This window comes from Diplotaxodon limnothrissa, linkage group LG12, assembly GCF_057381915.1.
Source record: "Diplotaxodon limnothrissa isolate DT_005_m linkage group LG12, D_limnothrissa_male_GT1.1, whole genome shotgun sequence".
NCBI classification, from domain to species: Eukaryota; Metazoa; Chordata; class Actinopteri; order Cichliformes; family Cichlidae; genus Diplotaxodon; species Diplotaxodon limnothrissa.
Window position 1 is genome coordinate 7,282,737 of NC_140607.1, and position 19,253 is coordinate 7,301,989.

The 19,253-nt window shown below is 40.3% G+C and overlaps 1 protein-coding gene across 1 annotated transcript; it reads left to right on the forward strand.

Annotated features, from left to right (window-relative positions):
* Positions 1–638: 638 nt before the first annotated feature.
* Positions 639–17,375, forward strand: ift81 (intraflagellar transport 81 homolog). The gene is made up of 18 exons (XM_085367875.1): positions 639–782; positions 924–1,027; positions 2,177–2,357; positions 2,444–2,533; positions 3,834–3,899; positions 4,201–4,311; positions 5,642–5,726; positions 6,202–6,365; positions 6,443–6,538; positions 7,347–7,493; positions 12,309–12,458; positions 13,491–13,619; positions 15,069–15,158; positions 15,823–15,909; positions 16,049–16,120; positions 16,312–16,397; positions 16,610–16,655; positions 17,193–17,375. Exons 1-18 carry the CDS (start codon positions 639–641, stop codon positions 17,373–17,375), a joined length of 2,031 nt encoding a protein of 676 aa, XP_085224001.1.
* Positions 17,376–19,253: the final 1,878 nt, after the last annotated feature.

Sequence of the window (19,253 nt, forward strand, 5' to 3'; positions counted from 1 at the left end):
GTGTTGCAGTTACGGTTATTCTGTCCGTACCACACTTCCTATTCTCACGGGAATTAAATTTTAAGCTTGATGCTCACTACATATTCAAGAAAATTGCGTTTTTATTCACTTTAGCTTGGAGAATTGAACTTATTTGATATGTTCACCTCAGGCAAAGGGTTTATATATGGCATTGCGCTCATATATTTCGATCGTGAATGACACTAGACTGAGGCTTTCTTCATTTACTCCTCTGACCAGTGATTGTAGAATACTTTTATACCGCCACTGTTTTGTCAGTTGAACCAAAACTATATTTTGGATTAGCTGAACACAACTCCTGAACGGACGGACCGTAAGAGCGACTTCCGGTTAGCAACCAATCAGTGACGCCGTCTTTATGGTTTCCACAGTAACCGTTGCCTTTCCTTCTGCTAATTAACTAGCTGCTTAAAACTTGTGTAAGACGATTTTGCAATTGTTGTTATAATTTCTGAATAGTGACTTCCCAGCGCAACCAGCAAGATTTTAAATAATTATTTTACGGGTTTGCGAGCTAAGCTATCTTAGTCGACGACAGAAAGCGTAGTTACGTTAGCGTTAGCTGGCTAATCAAGCAAAGAAGAGCCACTAAGTGCATCAAATCACACTTTTCCAAGATGAGCGAACAGTTGAAATTCATCGTCGAACAGCTGAACAGGGAACCATTCAAGAAGAACTTCAATCTCATCACGTTTGACTCACTTGAACCGATGCAGCTGTTGCAGATTTTGAACGATGTTCTGGCTGAAATCGACCCAAAGGTGAACCGATACTTTTATCAGAAATCTTTACCAACACTAGACGCTAAAGTTCATTACACTTGTTTCAGGGTTAACACCGAGTGATTGTGTGTGGTGTTCATAGAAATAACGTGAGACTCTCACTGATGTTTATTATTATAGCAAGCCATAGACATCCGTGAAGAAATGCCTGAACAGACTGTGAAGAGAATATGTGCTCTGTTGGGGATGCTGAAATACAAACCTCCTGGTAACCTCTCTGACGTGTAAGTATATGCAGGCACTTTCAGCTAAATTTCCCCTTATCTAATTCTGATGTTTATAATGTTGTCAAATTGTCGTTGTACGCTATTTCTTGTTTCACTCAAAGTGTTTTGTTAGTTAGTTTTGTTTTTTTTTTTAATTCAACATCTATAACATAAAATAGTTTCAAGGTAATTCTGGGAGACGGACACCTTCTTGACTTTGTAGATTAGGCTTCAAATTTTATTTATTGCTAAAGCTTGTATAGTCACGGCTGAATCAGGTGATCCTGAACCATCACGGTGCACTGAGCATCTCTTTCATCTCTTTCCACTATTCAAGTGTCTCTTGCAAATAATTTCAGGAAGGGTCCCCACCTCTGGTGGAACGTTTTGTTGGTATTGCTAAGTGAGTAACTGATCTTTTCCAGGCTTAAACAGGACATAAGGTCTCTCAGCCATTGAGAGTGGACTCTGTCTGGCCAGAAGAAGTATTCAAGAATTGCAGACAGGGTTTGAAGTATGTTCCTCCAATACCTTTCAAGACTGGGACATGCCCATATGTACTGGGCATATGGCCCACAATGACGATTCAAAAATGTGTAAACACAGGATGTTTTGGCTTTTGATAAATGGGCCCTGTGAAAAATCTTAAAGTATAAAAGACCAATTGTTTGTATTTTGCCCTTGTTTCTCTATACTCTTTATTTTGTTTCCACTCACCCTTCAGCCAGTTCTGGCACATTGCTGACCTCACTTAGCCTGGTTCTGCCAGAGATCCTTTCCTGTTAAAAGGGAGTTCTTTCTTCTTGCTGTCACTAAGTGCTTGCTCACAGAGGACTGTGGGGCTGTTCTGTTTTTCTCTTTAATATCGTAGGGTTGTTAGCTTATGGTACAAAACACCATAAAATGATGGTTGCTGTGAACTAGCACTGTATAAATCAAATTAAATTAATTGATAAAATTAAACTCAACATGCACATCATTCATAGAGCTCTCATTTTTTTTCACCTTTTCCTTAGTTTTCACTGTTTACAGTGAATTCACATAAATAAAGTACCTTAAATCTTGTAATCACCTCACTACCAGTGAAACGCAGCAGTGGATCTTCCATGTTTTACCATTCACCTTCTGCAGTTTGAATCAGCTCTCCTCCTTCATCCCTCCCTGCAGAAGCAGCTTCAGACAGGGTCTGGTGACTGGCAGCAAACCTGTGATTCACCCAATCCTCCACTGGCTGCTGCAGAGAGTCCCTGAGCTGAAGAAGAGGACTTACTTGGCTCGTTTTCTTGTTAAGCTCGAGGTGCCTGCAGATTTTCTGCAGGATGATATCATCAATGACACTTATCACCAGGTTTGTCAGCATATTAAAGATACATACACCTCCTGGATTACTGGAACTGCTATTTTAATAAAAAGGTAAATAATGTGTGTTGACAGTATGAAGAGCTGGTGGAAGGATTTAAGACTTATCATAAGGAGTGTGAGCAGCTGAGGACTTCAGGCTTCTCCACAGCAGAAATAAGAAGGGTAACAAATACAGTGGTGTGAAAAAGTGTTTGCTACCTTCCTGATTTTTTTTTTCTTTTTTTTTTGTATGTTTGTCACACTTAAATATTTCAGATCATCAAATAAATTTAAGTATTAGACAAAGATAACACACGTAAATGCAAAATGCAGTTTCTAAATGAAGGTGTTTATTATTAAGGGGGAAAAAATCCAAACCTGGATGGCCCTGTGTGAAAAAGCTATTCCCCCTAAGCCTAATAACTGGTTGGGCCACCCTTGGCAGCAACAACTGCAATCAAGTGTTTGCGACAACTGGCAGTGAGTCTGCAGCGCTGTGGAGGAATTTTGGCCCACTCATCTTTGCAGAATTGTTGTAACACAGCGAAACTGGTGGGTTTTTGACCATGAACTTCCTTTTCAAGGCATCTCAATTGGGTTCAGGTCAGGTCTTTGACTAAGCCGCTTCAAAGTTATTATTATTTTTTCTTAAGCCATTCAGAGGTGGACTTGCTGGTGTGATTTGGATTATTGTCCTCCTGCAAATCCAAGAGCACTTCAGCTTGAGGTCACGAACAAATGGCCGTCATTCTCCTTTGTGATGCTTTGGTAGACGGCAGAATTCATGCTTCCATTTACTACTGCGAGACTTCCAGGTTCAGAGGCAGCAAAACATCCCAAACCATCACAATACCACCTCCAGGTTTTACTGTTGGCATAATGTACCTTTTTTTTTTTTTTAATTATTATTATTTTTAAATGTGACATCAGCCTTTTTTCTTTTTGGGGTTAGGGTTAGGGTGTTCCTTTTGTGTTGTTTTTTAAGATATTTGTGCCTGCTCCAGCCATCACACCGGTTCTGTTTTCCAAAAATGTCGTTTATCAGAGTTAATTCTTGATTTAACATGAGCGGTAATTAGTTTTCCACACAGGACCAGGTAGGTCTGAAAAACTTTTCTCCCTTAATCAATGAAATCATCCTTTAAAAACTGCATTTTCTATTTATTCTGGTTATTTTTGTCTAATGTTAAAATGTGTTTGACCTGAAACATGTAAGTGTGATAATTATGCAAAACACTAGAAAATCAGGAAGGGTGCAAACACTTTTTCACACTGTAGTCGCGCTTTACTCTTTACTACTTTTTACTACTCTTTACTACTACTACTACACTGCTTGTTAGAAGTTACTGATTATAATCTTTCGTCAGTATGAAACTCACATATTGATTTCAATTTATATTTGTTGTGTAATAAATGACAGTAGAACTTTTTCATAAGCTTAACTGACATTCATGACATTAATTCATCTTTTCTGCAATAACAGGACATTAGTGCCATGGAGGAAGAGAAAGACCAGCTCATCAAACGTGTGGAGAGGCTGAAGAAGAGGGTAAGGCAGACTGCTCTGGGAGGCTGCGGCACTCCTGCAATGCTTGGAAGGCTTTAGAATTGACTGTGGAATGAAAACATGACCTCAAACATATATTATCAGCTCCTCTAATAAACCTGACAGGGATGTGACAGGCTGCAAGGCTGCTTAACAAGGCTAGAAGTAATGAGGTGCTGAATTTCTAGGTCTTACTTACAGGCCCTGTTAAAAGGTGAAACCTGACTCTGTCAGAGGGCCGCAGTTATTTTTGCTGACCCTCCGATGACTGCCGCAGCACTGAATGGTGTTTTCTTTCCACTAGGTGGAGTCGGTGTCTAACCATCAGCGGATGCTGGAGCAGGCCAGGCAGCTGCGGGTGGAGAAGGAGAGGGAGGAGGCGCTGACTCAACAGAAGCAAGAGCAAAAGAATCAGGTAAATACTTGGGATTACTTGTGTCATTTATCAGCGCTTTTGTTCATCACAGTATATTTTAGCAAGTCATGACAGTCAAGTTAAACAAGTTTGTGGGCCGTTATGCACACTGCCTTTTCTCACTGTCTTTTGCTTCTCCTTTCTTGCTCAATGGAGTTTAAAAAAACAAAACTGTGTCTGGCACAATCTGGGTTTGGATTTAATGTGGAGTTTTCTGCTCACAGAGTTTTTATTGTTTGTTTTAGTTTTTTGTTTTCATTTCAGTTTAGTTTTGGCTGATACATCACAAGAAAGAAACTGAACTGAAATCTGTGTAGGAATTCTGTAAGAACAACAATGATTGTAGAAATATAATTTCTTGGGAAAAAGCTTTTAGAAACCTTATCTTGGGCCATTTTGGGCAACCTTTGTAAGCACCTTTTTATCACTTTTGGCTGTTGATTCTATAATAATTATCTGTCTGTGACTATTTTTGTTAGTGTTTAGTGAGCGTTGTCACACAGAATCAGCCCACCAAAGAGTCCAGTCTGGCCCACTGGCTGGCTTTGAACACTGTAAAGGAGGGCATAAATTTTGTGCTTGTTTGTAAGTTTTACAGCTTTTCCTGCTGATGTAGCCCTCACCCATGACCATTCATAATACACCAATGTCATTAACTAATAGAGAAACGGCAATGACAAAACAGAACAAGGATATTTTCTGTGAATTAACAAGTAATTATAAATGCAGCATATTCTGGGCAATGAGCTACCAGAAATTTTACTGTAATTTTAGACAATTATTTCTACAATTTAAGCCCTTTTTTTTAGTTGAGGTGACAGATTTCTGTCTTCTGTACACTGACAAAAAAGAGGAGTTTCACTGGTCACACAGTGAGCTGCATGCAACAAATGATATAAAATGAGTCTAATGTCTGTAGTTTAATGCTGTAAAATAACTGGCCAAATTGGTGCTCAGAGGATTTGCAGTGTGACTGCCAGGTGGCAAAACTAGATTCTAGAAGGACTTACTTTGCTGAGTGAGTTTTCTATTTTTGCATTTGTCAGATTTTAGCATTTAACATAAGAAGTGTACAACAGCAAAAAAATGCGATACAGCATTGCAAACAGTTGGCGCAGTCTCATTGGTATCAAACACATCCACGACTGCTGCCTCAGGCTGACTAACACATGTTAAAGTCTTCTTTTTATTTTCACTTTCATTGTTTCTAGATATTTTATAGACTGAAAACTGGCACATCAATGCAGAAAACAGGAAGATGATTTCATATGAAAATAGTGCTCTGATTTCCTGACAGTGCCTGTATCTGTGACTGTTTTTGTGTGTTCAGCTGTTTCAGGCTGAGCAGAGGCTGCTGAGATCAGAGCAGCAGTTGAAGGATTTGCGACAAGCTGCAGCAGATGCTAATCCAGAGAGTGAGTAGCCATGTCCCTGCTCCATGCATACAGCTGGATGGGTGGATTCAAGGTCACAACAGTGTGATGCTGGTGTCTCTCTGCTAACGGGCTTTCATCTGCTGAGACCCTCTGATTATGCTGATCTTTGAAGTGCTCTAATAGAGCTTATCTGATGGTGAAATTGTCGCCTTTTGTTCTCATCTGCTGTTGGCGTCTTTAGCCAAATGAGAGATTTACACATTTGCAGTTTCTAAAACGACTGCGGTGCAGACAGAGATGGACCTGCACAATTAAAGTCAATAATCAGAAGCGCTACAAATTTTTTAGGAACACTAAATGGGGCTGCTGATGTTTAGTATACATTTAATAAGCGCTTGTCTTTCTACAATAACATTTTGGCAGAATAGTTGTTTTACCATATATTTTTGATATTAGGCACTGAATGCCTGAAAGAGGTTTAAAATAGCTTAAAGAAAAGATTGGTCTCTTTCAGGCTTAATGAAGCGACTCGAAGAGGAGATCAAGATCAACTCCTACATGGTCTCTGAGAAGCTTCCCAAGGAGCTGGAGGGCATGAGGCGTACCGTGCAGTTCCTGCAGAAGGTGGCATCAGAGCCTGCGATGGGCCAGGCTGATCTCCAGGAGCTGGAGGACAAGGTCTGGAGGACCAGGGTTTGGTATTATGCTTGTGTACCTTCAAGATTCTAAATGTCCTTTAATTTCCTCTTTCACAGATTAAAGAAGCAGATTCTCAGATAAACCAGCTGATTGAGAAGAGGATGATGAGATATGACCCCATGGATGACAAACTCTCCCTTTACAGACAACAGGTGCTGACTGTGTTCATTCTTTCAGTCATCTTTCATTGTTCTGTCTAGTTTTGACTCTTTAATCAGCTACATTTTTTTCCCACAGGTTAAAAGGAACCTTAATGTAATTCATGTTAAGAACACTGTTACTTCTGAGATCATAATATAAAGTTGTAGCCGAGCAATAACCAAACAAATTTTGATACAGTTGTGCCAAACATCATATTTAATTACTTTAAAATGAGGCTCTTAGGGAACAATGTCTCATTTTGTTAATTGCTTCTTCTGCTCACATCTATGGTAAGAGCCACGAGGTGAGGAATCCAGGATGTGCAATTTGTGGTATGATAAAAGGGGCATGTCTGCACCAGTATAGTACACACACCATACAAACTGGAAATTTTGGATGTTTATGGAACAGAGACCTTTCAGAATCCACAAAAGGGACTACAGAATTATATTCATAACAGAGTTGGAGGAAAGATTGATTGCTGAGCAAATGGAGCTTGCATAAGTGTGCGTAGAACATGCAAATAGACCAAAGGATAGGCCTGAATGCAAAACATCTTACTGTGACCCTGTGTTTATTTCAGAAAACTCAAATTCTTAAGATGTATATTGTACAATCATTCATCCCTTTGTCCATCTGTTCCTAAATAGGTTAAGATATTTTTCATTTGAAAGGTCAACGACTGAGCACTAGTGATCTTTATTCTGTTCTCAGTGTGTGTCATAGGAAAAATGTTGTTTTTTTTTCCAGCTCTTTCATTTTCTCATATTTTCCATGGATTTATCGTGTTTGTATACGTCTATAACCTGACCCTTGTAGGCCTCCATCATCGCTCGAAGGAAGGAGTCAAAGGCAGAGGAGCTTCAGGAAGCAAGGGAGGAGCTGGCTGCGGCAGAGAGGGAGCTGAGGCAGAGGACAAACCAGACACAAGGCTCAGATGGGGAAGAGGTCATTCGTGGTGATGAGGTACACTGCCGGTTCACACACTCACTGCAATATTTGCTGGGGATTTTTGTGTGTGTGCGTGTGTGTTTTTTTTTTTTTTTTTTTGTTTTTTTTTTGGGGCTCCACAAAAAATGAGTTTTTAGAAACAGGACACCGCTATCATCTCCAGCTTTATCAAAGAAAGTGCTAGAAGATTTGCAATCCACAGAAAACACAAGAGGCTATTTTTGTTCTTATCCAAACACAGACAGGCTCACTGTCTAATGTTACTTATCCCTTTTCCCTGCTCTCCCCCACATTCCCATGCACAGTCATAAATAGAACACAAAAGAGAGAATGTCCAGAACAAGGATTGTACTGGACAAACTTCCTGAAAGTTGGCCTTTTTCTTAATCTTTAGTGTAATCAGTCTCCTAATTCAAGTCAGCTGGACAAAAAAACCTTGAGCAGTCTTTGGGTATAGAGACTTTGCTCTCTATTTATATCCCATGACAAGATGTACTCCTTGTCCTTTCAGACACGTGGTATGGTTTACTCATGCCGATCAGTTGAAGTGAACTTAACATAGAATAAACTTAAACAAAATCTGGCGCTTGAATCAAAAAAGACTTGAGCAATCACTTCTCAGCTGGCCAGTAGACTAAATTTAAAGTTACAGAGCTGACAGTGACTGCTCTGAAAGAGCAGAGAGATCCTAATGAATGGGAGCTGCGCTGGGACCATCAGAGCTCAATTTTCTAGAATCAGTTTCCATGGTTTCCTAAAGCTGACACCAGCACAGCGCAGCAATATTGCTGGGCCCAAAGTTGGATCCATGATCCCTAAAAACAAAAACAAAAAAAGATTTTGTACACTGTGATTTTCATCCCAAAATTGTTAGTACAACCAGTAAAAGCATGTAGTAATGAGCCCCAAAACCTGTTGAAATCCAGGCTGTTCCCCAAAAGGCACCAAAGCCAGAACAGCTCTGCATTGACATTATGTTAGTGGTAAAGAGGATGAAAACACAACAGACCTCACAGCAGAGTTTCCATTTAATGTAAAATGGAAACGCGGCACTTTTGCAAATTCTTTTCCTGGGAGCGTACTGTTAGAGTGATGCAGATTCTCAGCTGAGGGAACACATTTTATATGGCAGCCTTTTGAACCACAGAACAAGCTGCATGAACTGTGTTGGCAAAGGAATGCATTAAGTTGCTGATGTGGAAAATGTGAGTTTGTATGTAACTATTAACTACATTAATAGTAAAATACGTTATTATATTGCATCATTATTTTAAACAAATGTGACAAATGGACATGTTTGGTTACACAAAAAATAGACACAAACTCTCCACCACAAAATATAGTTAGAAACAGTGAAGTATGAGGCACACTATTATATTTTACATTAGTCATGACAATGTATTACAATCAATTTGAGACTCTTTAACTGAAATTAGAGAGCTGTTTGTAGAAACAAAGAGGCCCTTGAGACGACACATGAATGAAGTGAATGGAAAATGTTTTGTCAAACGCGGCTTATCAGACTCCTCCTGTAGTTTCGGGCTATCAGCCGCAGTGGAGATGATCACTTTACCAGAGGTATTTTCCATTCTGACCATTACGTGTCATCACATGCCGCCCACCAACTGCAGGGTCTCTCTGAGGGGGGATGACGACATCTGTTCGTCATTGGTTGGAAAGTAACAAGAAACCATTTTAACCAGCATCCTCGTCACTCTGGTTAAATTTAGTCTTACTTCAGTCACAAATCCGACTAACGCTTTTTTTAAAAACTTGAAATAATGTGGATTTATTTTGATTTCCTGCTGTTTGTCCCACGTGCAGTTATTTGGAGCATACGCTGCACGGTTGAGGGTTTTGTTAACTGGTCTGCATGTGTGTGGGTGTACTGCTGAATGAGCCACCGTCCATTTTAACAGCAGTTGTTTTGGGGATACAGTGTCAGGAACACTATGCAGTATAATTCTGCTGTGTTAATTCCTCTTGCGGTCACGTCTGCCCTTGACGTTCCAAAATACACAAAGAATAAATGTGCGCACAAACACACACGCATTGATCCGCATGAAGCACATTCTGTGATTTCTGGGGCTGTTCTTCTGTGTCCGTGTTCATTTATAGCTGCTCTTCATTGTGGAGGAGTTTCAGTGTGTCCCAGCAGACATTTGGGGTGGGGAGTAAGTGAGCATCCACTTAAAGCAGTTATTCTGTCAGATGAAGCTGTTTGCTGCACATAGCTGGCTGTGAATCTCAAAGGATCGGGTGACTCTTTCAGATCATAGCATGGCCTCCAGGCCTCCTCATTGCAGCCGCTGCTGTTCTCTAATCCCTTCCCTCCCCTGGCTCAAGCCATTGTCTTCTCCTGTAGCCTTTCATAGTATCACAGCTGTGCCGGACACCATGCCTCCAAATATAAACTGTGTTTAGGCCTCTTTCATTGCAGTTTCCATATCAACTTTACACTTTCTTTGTTACAGCAGGTTTTAATGTGCTTCACAGAACCATCAATAATATCAAAATGTATGTGTCTTGGTATTTTGAAGGACCTATAATCAATATTTACATTAGATAAATGGGGAGGGTTGCATCAGGAAGTGCAGGTGACGTAAATTCTTTGCCAAATCAAACACGCAGGTCATCAAGAGTGAGACTTCTATATCGGATTGGTCGGGTCCCAGGTCAACAACAACCACCTCCAGTACTGTTGGCCAGCAGTGTGCCAGTGGAAACTGCGCTACTGTTGGCCGGGGAAGCGTGTTCGGAGGTAGTAAGGGAAGGAAAGGCACGAGTGTGGGGGTGTGAATAGGGACCTGAAATGTAGGGATTATGATTGGTAGAGGGAGAGAGCTGATTGACATGATGGGGAAAAAAGGAAGGTGGATATATTGTGCAGGAGACTACTTACAGGGAAACAAGGTCAGAAGCATTAGAGATATACTCAAGCTGTTCTCCCATAATGTAGATATGTAGAGAAATGAGCAGGGGTGAGCTTGCGTGAAGAGTAAGTGAATAGTGTTGTGGAGGTGAAGAGAGTATCAGATAGGATGATGAGCTTGAAGCTTGAAATTGAAGGGGTGATGATGAATGTTGTCAGTGTGTGTGTGTGTCCGTCCAACAAATTGAATATTAGGTAGAAAAGGGAAAGGAAGTGGCAGAGAGGGGAGAGAGTGGTGTTTGGAGGAGACTTCAGTGGACACGTAGATGAAGGACAGAGGTGAGGAGGTGGTGTTGGGCATGGATGGTATTAAGGATAGAAATGCAGAGAGACAAATGGTAAAGCTGTGGTGTTCACATACTTTAAGAGGTGATGTAAATGAGTGGAGGTAGGTGCATGCAGATGGCCTATATTCTATGCAGAAGGTACAATATGAAAGAGTTTGGATACTGCAAGGTGGGGTCCAGGGAGAATCTGAGTCTGTAGGATCACATTAAGAAGAAGAAGCAAGTGAAGCCAGAGGCAAAGATTAAATGGTGGAAGCTGAAGAAGGAAGAATGTTGAGCCAGAGTTCAGGCAGGATTTGAGCTTGTCTCAAATCCTGCCTGAACTCTGGCTCAACAAAAGTAGCGAAGAGTTACCAGATGAATTGGTGAGGAAAGAAAACAAGGAATTTGTCTTCTTTCCTGGAGGTATGATCTAGAGAGAAGAGGACTAAAAGTCGGTAGTAGTAAGACAGAATGGATACGTGTACTCGAGAGGGAGGCAGGTGGAAAGGTGAAGTAGCAAGTAGAGGTAGTAAAGTTAGTTGACTTCAAATATCTGGGAGCAGCAGCTCACAAGAGAGGTGAAGGAGAGTGCAGGCAGGGCGGCTGGGGACGAGTATCAGAGGTGACATTTGACATTAGGATAGCAGTGAGAGTGAAAGGGAAGGTTTACAAGACGGCATTGACACCTGCTATGATTTAATGTTAGCAGATGGTGGCACTGGAAAAAAGACAGGAGGCAGAGCTGTAAGTGCCAGAGTTGATACTAAAATCTTTGATGGAAGCGAGGGAAGTACTAGAAATGAACACATCAGAGGTACAGTCAGGTTGAGTTGTTTGGAGACAGTCAGAGAGGTAAGGCGGGGATGGTTTGGGCATGTGTAGAGGAGGCATAGTGGACATATTGAATATAGAGCTGCTGGGTATTTTCATGCAACCTTTGAGTAACACTAAGGCTACGTTCACACTGCAGGTCTTAATGCTCAAATCCGATTTTTTGATCAAATCCGATTTTTTTTTTTTTTTTGTCTGCTCGTTCGCACTACAAATAAAAGTGTTCTTATCTTCTCCTGTGCTGATAATTGGCGTCTGTCAGTGACGTAAAAAATGGATTTAATGCGACTTGACCGTTCAAACAGCAGTCGCTTTCTGAAACATCGGATATGTATCGGATTCAGTACCACATACGAAAGTGACCCAGATCGGATTTGAAAATATCGGATTTGTGCCGTTCACACTGTCATACCATGATCGGATATGTGTCGCATAGGGTCAAAAAAATCGGATTTGATGCGCTTTCGCCTGCAGTGTGAACGTAGCCTAAATGATCTTGTTCACAGCTACAGCTAATTCAGATTCACTAATTAAACAAACAAGCATGTCTTTGGACTGTGGGAGTAGGCCGGAGTACCTGGAGAGAACCCATGCAGCCACTAGGAGAACACGCAAATAACGCAATAATGCAATCTGTCAGCTGGTTTTAATTCCAGTATTAATTACTGCACCACCAAAAAACCCAAAAGCAATAACAATCTGCCCAAAATGTGTTTATCCAGGACTTACAGGCATGTCCATAATGTGTTCCTTCGCATTTGTGACTAATGCCGAATTCTGTTTCATTGTTCTTCTAAGATGAAACGATTAGTGGCGAAACTCCGCAGCAAGGGAACAGTATACAAGAAGAAACGCCAGGAAATCGCTGAGCTGAAAGCAGATTATGGAGTCGTGCAGCGCACAGAGGAGATTCTCAAGCAGAGACATGATGCTGTCCAGCAGAAACTGGTAATTCCTGATTTTGAATTTCATGTGAGAGAAGCAGAATCATTCATTTATTTACAATAAAGCAGAGGAAGGACTGGAATTCACAACTTTACGTTACTTTGTGAAGACTATTGTGATGCTATTGTGAGGGAAGTCTCATTAAAGACACCCTTCAGTAATAATTTAATATTTAGTATTTGGACCTGGACCAGAGAAATCTTCCTAACTGCTCCTGCTGTCCTCTCTGAACTGTCATATTCATACAATAACCGCCCCACCTCCTCCCCCTTCGTCATACTGTCAGTCCAAATGTGTTGTTTTCACTTGATCCTCCCATTCACATACTCTCTGCTAACAGTGAAGTGGTAGAAGTTTCCTAGAAAGGGCTTCACACCTTTGTGTGGTCCCAGCACCTGACTTGTTGATGGGCTCTCTGACGCAGGCTGAGCTACTATTTCTGACGGTTCCATCTGCTGCTCTTCCTCTGTCTGCATCCCACACAAGGATTTGATAAAGCAATGGACGTTTTTTTTAAAGCATCATACCTCCTTATGCATTTCAGAGATCAAATGACAGACACCCTGTTAATGTTAATTTTACGTGGAGCAATATTCAGCCCCAATTCCATGAAATGTATAAATTGTAAATGAAAACAGAATGCAGTGGCTTGCAAATCTCATAAACCCACATTTTATTCAAAATGGAGTATTAAAACCTATCAAATGTTTAATGTGAGAACATTTTAAGAAATATATTAGCCTTTTTTCAATTTGATGCTCTTTTTATACCCAATCATTTATTGACCTGTTGACAGTAACACGATTGGTTCCTGAAATGGTGAAATATTTCAGTTTAAACAGCTGGTATGTTTTCTTGGTTGTATTGTGAATAAAATATGGGTTTATGAGATTTTCAGATTGCTGCGTTCTGTATTAATTTGCATTTTATGCAGAATCCCAATTATTGGGGAATTTAGGTGGTATGTCTGAAATCAAAGACAATATTCCTAATCATTAAAAAACAATATCTGACAATTTGTGCTGTGTTTTAAAGCAAGCCGTGGAGGCTGAGAAGGGTATCTCTGGCTACAGTGATACTCAGGAAGAGCTGGAGAGGGTTTCTGCCATCAAGAGTGAGCTAGATGAGAAGAAGGGCCGCACTCTGGATGACATGTCTGAAATGGTGACTATACTTTTTGGTTTTTTTTAATCTGAAGTGCTATTTGACTTACTGTAGGCTTAGTAGTTACTATAGATACATACTGATTATCGATTATTTAGTCTGTTCTCAGTGAGTTCATATAAAGCCAGGAGAAGAAACAACTGAGTGTTTAAAGCAGTCTGCACTCTGAGCTTTTGATTGACATGGGTTACTTGTACCTCATTATTTGAACTTTTAGCCATCTTGCTAAGAGCGTATGAGCAATCACTATTGGAACATTGTATTTATGACAGAAAATAAGGAAAAGCAGAGCATGTCCAATTTAATGTTCTTCACATCTTCATTCGGACGTAGCCAACACAGTTACAGACAGAACCCCGATAAGCATGCAGTGTCTACCATAGGCGTAAAAGGCTTATTGCACATGTGCCAACAAATACTGTTAGCATTGATGATAAAGTGAACTTAAATGACATGATTGTCTCCAGTGTTGTCAGTTAAAGCATAACTTTAACTTTAACAATGTGTGTCTGTGTACATGTGTGTCTGTGTGTGTAGGAGAATATGATATGCCACTGAAAAGAAAAGCACCAGTGTTGCAGTTTAATTGATTGAAGCCCATTTAGCTGATTCAGTTTTAGGGCCCTTGTATTGTGGATACAGGCTCACTGTAATTTGTAATAGACTTTTTTTTTTTCTTCTTTTACCGCCCACATTTTGTTTTCCCACAGCAGGGAAAAGGTGAAATTTATGATCCTGTCTTGAGCTGGACAGTGAACCAGCATGCACACACACAGTCCATGATTTGAACTATTCATTTAGCCACCATTTATTTATCTGCACTTTCCCTGGAGTTTGGCCTTTAGGGAGTTTATGAAAGTCTAAAATAACTACAGCCAAGTGAAAATTCAGCACAAGTTAGCAAATAATAACCTCTGTGTTGATGCTCGGGATATTTAATTAAAGCTGAAAGTTTGATTTTATTGTTATCAGTAATGGGAAGTTACAACAAGAATACTAGTTCATAACTTCCATCATCATCCTTTTGTGTGGAAGCCCAGGACATCAGTTGTGACTTTTTTATGAATTCGGTAGCGTGTGTACTTCTGCAGACTGTAAGATTGCTTGTTAATGATGATATCAAATATACCTGGATCCATGCTGAAAGGACGCTGTTACACTAAAATTTTAAAATGGCATTTCAAACCCATAAAACTGAAATCTGGAATGTTTCAATCAATACTTACCTACTTACACACACACGCTATAGGCACTTTCTCCAAATGTTGATCTGGTTGACAATGCTGTCTAACTTCATCATTAGTCACAGTCGTATTACCTGCTGTTTACTCTTAAGTCTGTGAATGCATACAAAAGTACATGTGTGTGTGTGATTATTGTAGGACTCCTTTTTTGTGTTTTGTTTTTATTGTTAATGCAGTGTGTGCCGTTATCTTGTGTTTTTTGAAGGTGAAGAAGCTAAACTCAATGATAGTGGAGAAGAAGTCTGCGCTAGCACCAATTATTAAAGAACTGAGGTCACTGAGACAGCAGAGTCAGGTGAGCATCATCTGAATTATTAAACGAGAACTTCAAAAAAACCTCACGGCACATCAAACGGTGTTTGTAAAGACAGTTTGATGTGCCAAAGACCACACCGAAACAAGGGCCTTCAGCTCACATGACAAAGCAGCATCCCTGTTTAACACCCAGCCTGTCAGAAAAAGGATCCTGGCAAGAATTTGGTACGGATTTTTCATTACAGAGTATAACTTTCAGAAAGAGTGGGTAATTCATGCTCCAAAATAACTTCGGCGAGTCCTAATTCTGTTTCTGCGAACAAGTAGAAGTTCACTTTTATATTGTGCTACCATGGACAAGGTCCATTAGGAGTAATTTGCATGATCCATAAATCAATGTATAATGGGAAAGCATCCTGCATCCCTGAGCTAGAGCAGAGGATTTAATTTTCCTACATGTGTGCCCAGAATTGCTCTTACATCTCAATGGGTCACGTCTGTTAATGAAGAGCTGCAACGGGAAGACATAAATAGACTCTGTAAGAAGTTAAAGTGCTAAAACTACAGCTGGGATCTTTTGTTGACATTAAACAGTGCTGTGAGCGGGACACGAGTGTTGATAATAGTGCATTTGTCTCAGTTCTGACTGTCTAGTAATGGATTTGCTTTTCTGTTCCGGTGTGTCCTGCTCGGATTCTTCATAGGAGTTAGGCCAAGAGTATGAAGAAAAGAAGGCACAGTATGAAAGCTGTGCTGCTGGTTTGGAGAGCAACAGATCAAAACTGGAGCAGGTATAATTATTATAGTGCAAGGGTTTCATATGCACAGCAGTTTAGGTGAATTTTACGTGCTTTTTTTCCCCGTGTGTTAGTACATGTTTGATCTTTAGCATGGTTATATAAGAACGCCCATCCTCTCTTTAAATCACAGGAGGTGAAAGCACTGAGGGATGAGATGGCACAGAAGGAAAACCGATACCATCATATCAACACCATGTCACAGGCAAGTATTTTGAAAAGATACAGTAGTTACTTAAAGCAGGACCAGAGACTGTGCACTGTTATCGCTGTTTTTAAGCCAAATTAGAAACATGAGTGCATACAATGTTGCAGCATTTTGTAAGCCACCTGCCCCCACAAGCACCCACTGGGACAAACTGTAAACTCGGATCTGTGCCTCTCTGTCCTCGGCAGATCCTTGAGATGCAAATACAGAGGGCAGCTGAGGAGATGAAGGCCTACGTGTCTCCTGATCCGCAAGAGAAGAAGAAAGCCATGAGGTGAGCCTGCTGAGCCAGGCCAGCCAGCTGCTTGCGAGATGAATGGCCTTTTTTATTTCAGCAGGCTCTCGTTACACTAAAGCCAGTTAATCTACTGCCACTGTTTCCTTGCTGTTGTGATGACACACCTTTATTTTTAATACATGGGGTGAAATCAGCTTGAGAAATGGCTGTTGCACACATGTTACTAATCTTCCTCTTGTTCACTGTAGGGAAGTGTACATGAAGAATATTTCCGAACAGGAGTTACTTGGCAAGGTGAGAAAAGTGTGCTGAGCGAGTGTTGACCCAGCAGATTCTAGGACGGGTCAATACTTGGAAATATTCCTTTATTCTGTCAAGAACAAGATCTGAGGACACACAGGTTAGCCAAGGTGGTTTCACAGAGTTTGCTTTGGAAGTAAAGTACCGTAATGCATAGTAAGGAATACATCTGAACATTCACATCAGGACACAAAACCAAACAATAAATTATATGTATTACTCTATAAAAGTGCAAGCAAATTCTTTATAGAATTCTCTAGAAATGCCATAAATATGCATCTAGTTTGCAGAGTTGAGGTTATATTAACATATATGGCATCAAATCTGAATTCTGTCTTTGAATAAATGCCAGTTGTTTTTATCTCAGGTCTACAGAGGACAGTAGAATGTCATAATGAGACAGATTTAACATACTTTTGTTTGCACCAGGTTGGCACAAATGTGATCATGTTGGGGTTCATTTAATTTTGAGCAAACGGAGTCTGCGCTGGGTATTTTTCACCAATATCTCTTTTCACGTGTGGTCTCCAGAAGTTGCGAGAGGAACAGAAGACGGTGAGGGAGAGCCACAGCGCCAACATGGAGCAGGTGAAGATGTGGCGTGACCTAGAGCAGCTGATGGAGTGCAAGAGGCAGTGCTTTATAAGGGCAAAGAACCGGGAGTCTATCGGTCAGATCATCCAGGAGGGAGGGGAGGACAGGCTGGTGCTGTGAGGAGTCATCTAGGAATGATGGGCTGTGATTCCACTGAGTTCAGCTTAACAGAGTTTCTGTCATCGTTCTGTCACAGGCTTAATTTTCCTCATATATCTCTTCTCTTTATACTCAGCTGTTGTTTCACTTGGAACCAGACCACTAACCTAAAGAGGTGGCGTGGTTTAAGATGCTTTTGAATCTCCAACTTAAAGAACACGTGCAGCGGCACAGGGGTTTTCACTTTCTGTGGCCCACAGGAGACTCCTTTCAATCAGAGTGTCCAAAGATAACAGGATACAAAGTGGTGCTCTTGGGATGTGGCCACAGTCAACTATTATTGGCACTGCCAACCATGACCTTGAGCATGGGTTGAGATTCCAGTTTTGGAATTCACTGGGAGCCCCCACTGCATTGAAACAGTCAAAATATTCTGCTTGTGGAATACTGTAATGGATCCTTTTTTTCAATATGGTTGTTCATATTTCCTGTGTTTTTCTATTAAATATATTTAATAATGATTTTGACTCATGTTTTCATTGTGACAGAGAAAAATATATGAATGTAAATTAGGAAAGCTATGTAGACTGTTGGAGTTTAAAAGAGCAGTTGGTCTGTCCTATTCATTGCCTTCATTTGTTCTGTTTTGTTTTTTCACCATGAATCAATTTTGCATCATATCTGAAAGCAAAAACTTTTATTTGGATGATGAAGATTCATATCTTTTTTTAGCAGGTAACACGACACACACGTCTGCCCACTGACTTTTCAGTGTGACACGTCATTCCCAGCAAATGTCTTCATGGATGTTTCAGGGTCTCGACCTCCCCCTCTCCCACAGGAACTTAATCTGCTGTTGACAGCCAATGTTAGTGGCCCTTGTGCCAAACGGATCAAGTGTGCTTTGTAAAAGGCTGCTTGATGTCCAGCTGGCTGGTGCCATGTTATTGTTGTTACAACACCTTGTGCTTCTTGGGACCTTATTAAGACATTAACAGATGATGCACGCCAGTCCTGTAAAACATCTGACAGCACTACCCTCTGAAGACCCCAGAGGAGGGCGGGGGATCCTTTTACACCTTTACAGAAAATTGGACCTTTGTTTTGCAAACACCTTTCACTTTAAACCTTTTTTTTTTTTGTGGTATTGGTATGTCTCTGCTACTAGCTGGTGTAAATAAATGTTCCAATTTTCTAAGACCATCTCAATTCCATCCTTTTTTTTCTCTCTAATTAAAGTGGTGATACATTAAACGAGCAATGGACTTTTTGTATTTGGATGCCTTCATTCTGTCTGCATGAAGCTGCCTATAAAGCTGTATAAGCACATTTGGGCAGAGCATTGCAAGATTATTGTAGTTAATAAAAACTAAAAAGGTATGTGGAATGATTTTTTTAGGTAATTAAATATCATATTTGGGAAATTGTGGTAATATTTACTTAAGACTTAAACTGAAAAAAAATCAAAAAGGCGTCTTTACTTTCAGTCTTAAGCTCTTGCTCGTCCCCTCGTATTACCTGTTTATATATATATTTTTTATTAATACAGGACCATCAGGGCTGCCCATGTTCAGTGTTGAATGAAAAGGACATTGAGAGGACATGTATATAATCGCCAATGCTTAAAAAAGATTTTAAAAAGCAAAACCACCACCTTTGCTGCTGCAGAAATCTCCTTGAAATGTCATGTTTCTCTCAAAATATTATAATAAATTTCTGATGTTGTGTTTTTATTGTGATGTACGGAAGAGGATTAGGGCCACTGGGAAAAAAAAGAATTCTGACTTTAATCTCGATTAAAGTCAGAATTCTTTTTTTTTCCAGTGGCCCTAATCCTCTTCCGTAGTAATGTCTATTCTCGACTTGTTTTTGAACAAGTTGTTAAACCTTTCCCCAGAA

Excerpts from the sequence above, each read along its gene's own strand:
- ift81 (XM_085367875.1), top strand. The coding sequence starts at position 639 with ATGAGCGAACAGTTGAAATTCATCGTCGAACAGCTGAACAGGGAACCA. Across the intron at positions 6,366-6,442 it reads TCCAGGAGCTGGAGGACAAG|ATTAAAGAAGCAGATTCTCA; the intron begins GTCTGGAGGACC and ends CCTCTTTCACAG. Across the intron at positions 15,910-16,048 it reads ACAGATCAAAACTGGAGCAG|GAGGTGAAAGCACTGAGGGA; the intron begins GTATAATTATTA and ends TTTAAATCACAG.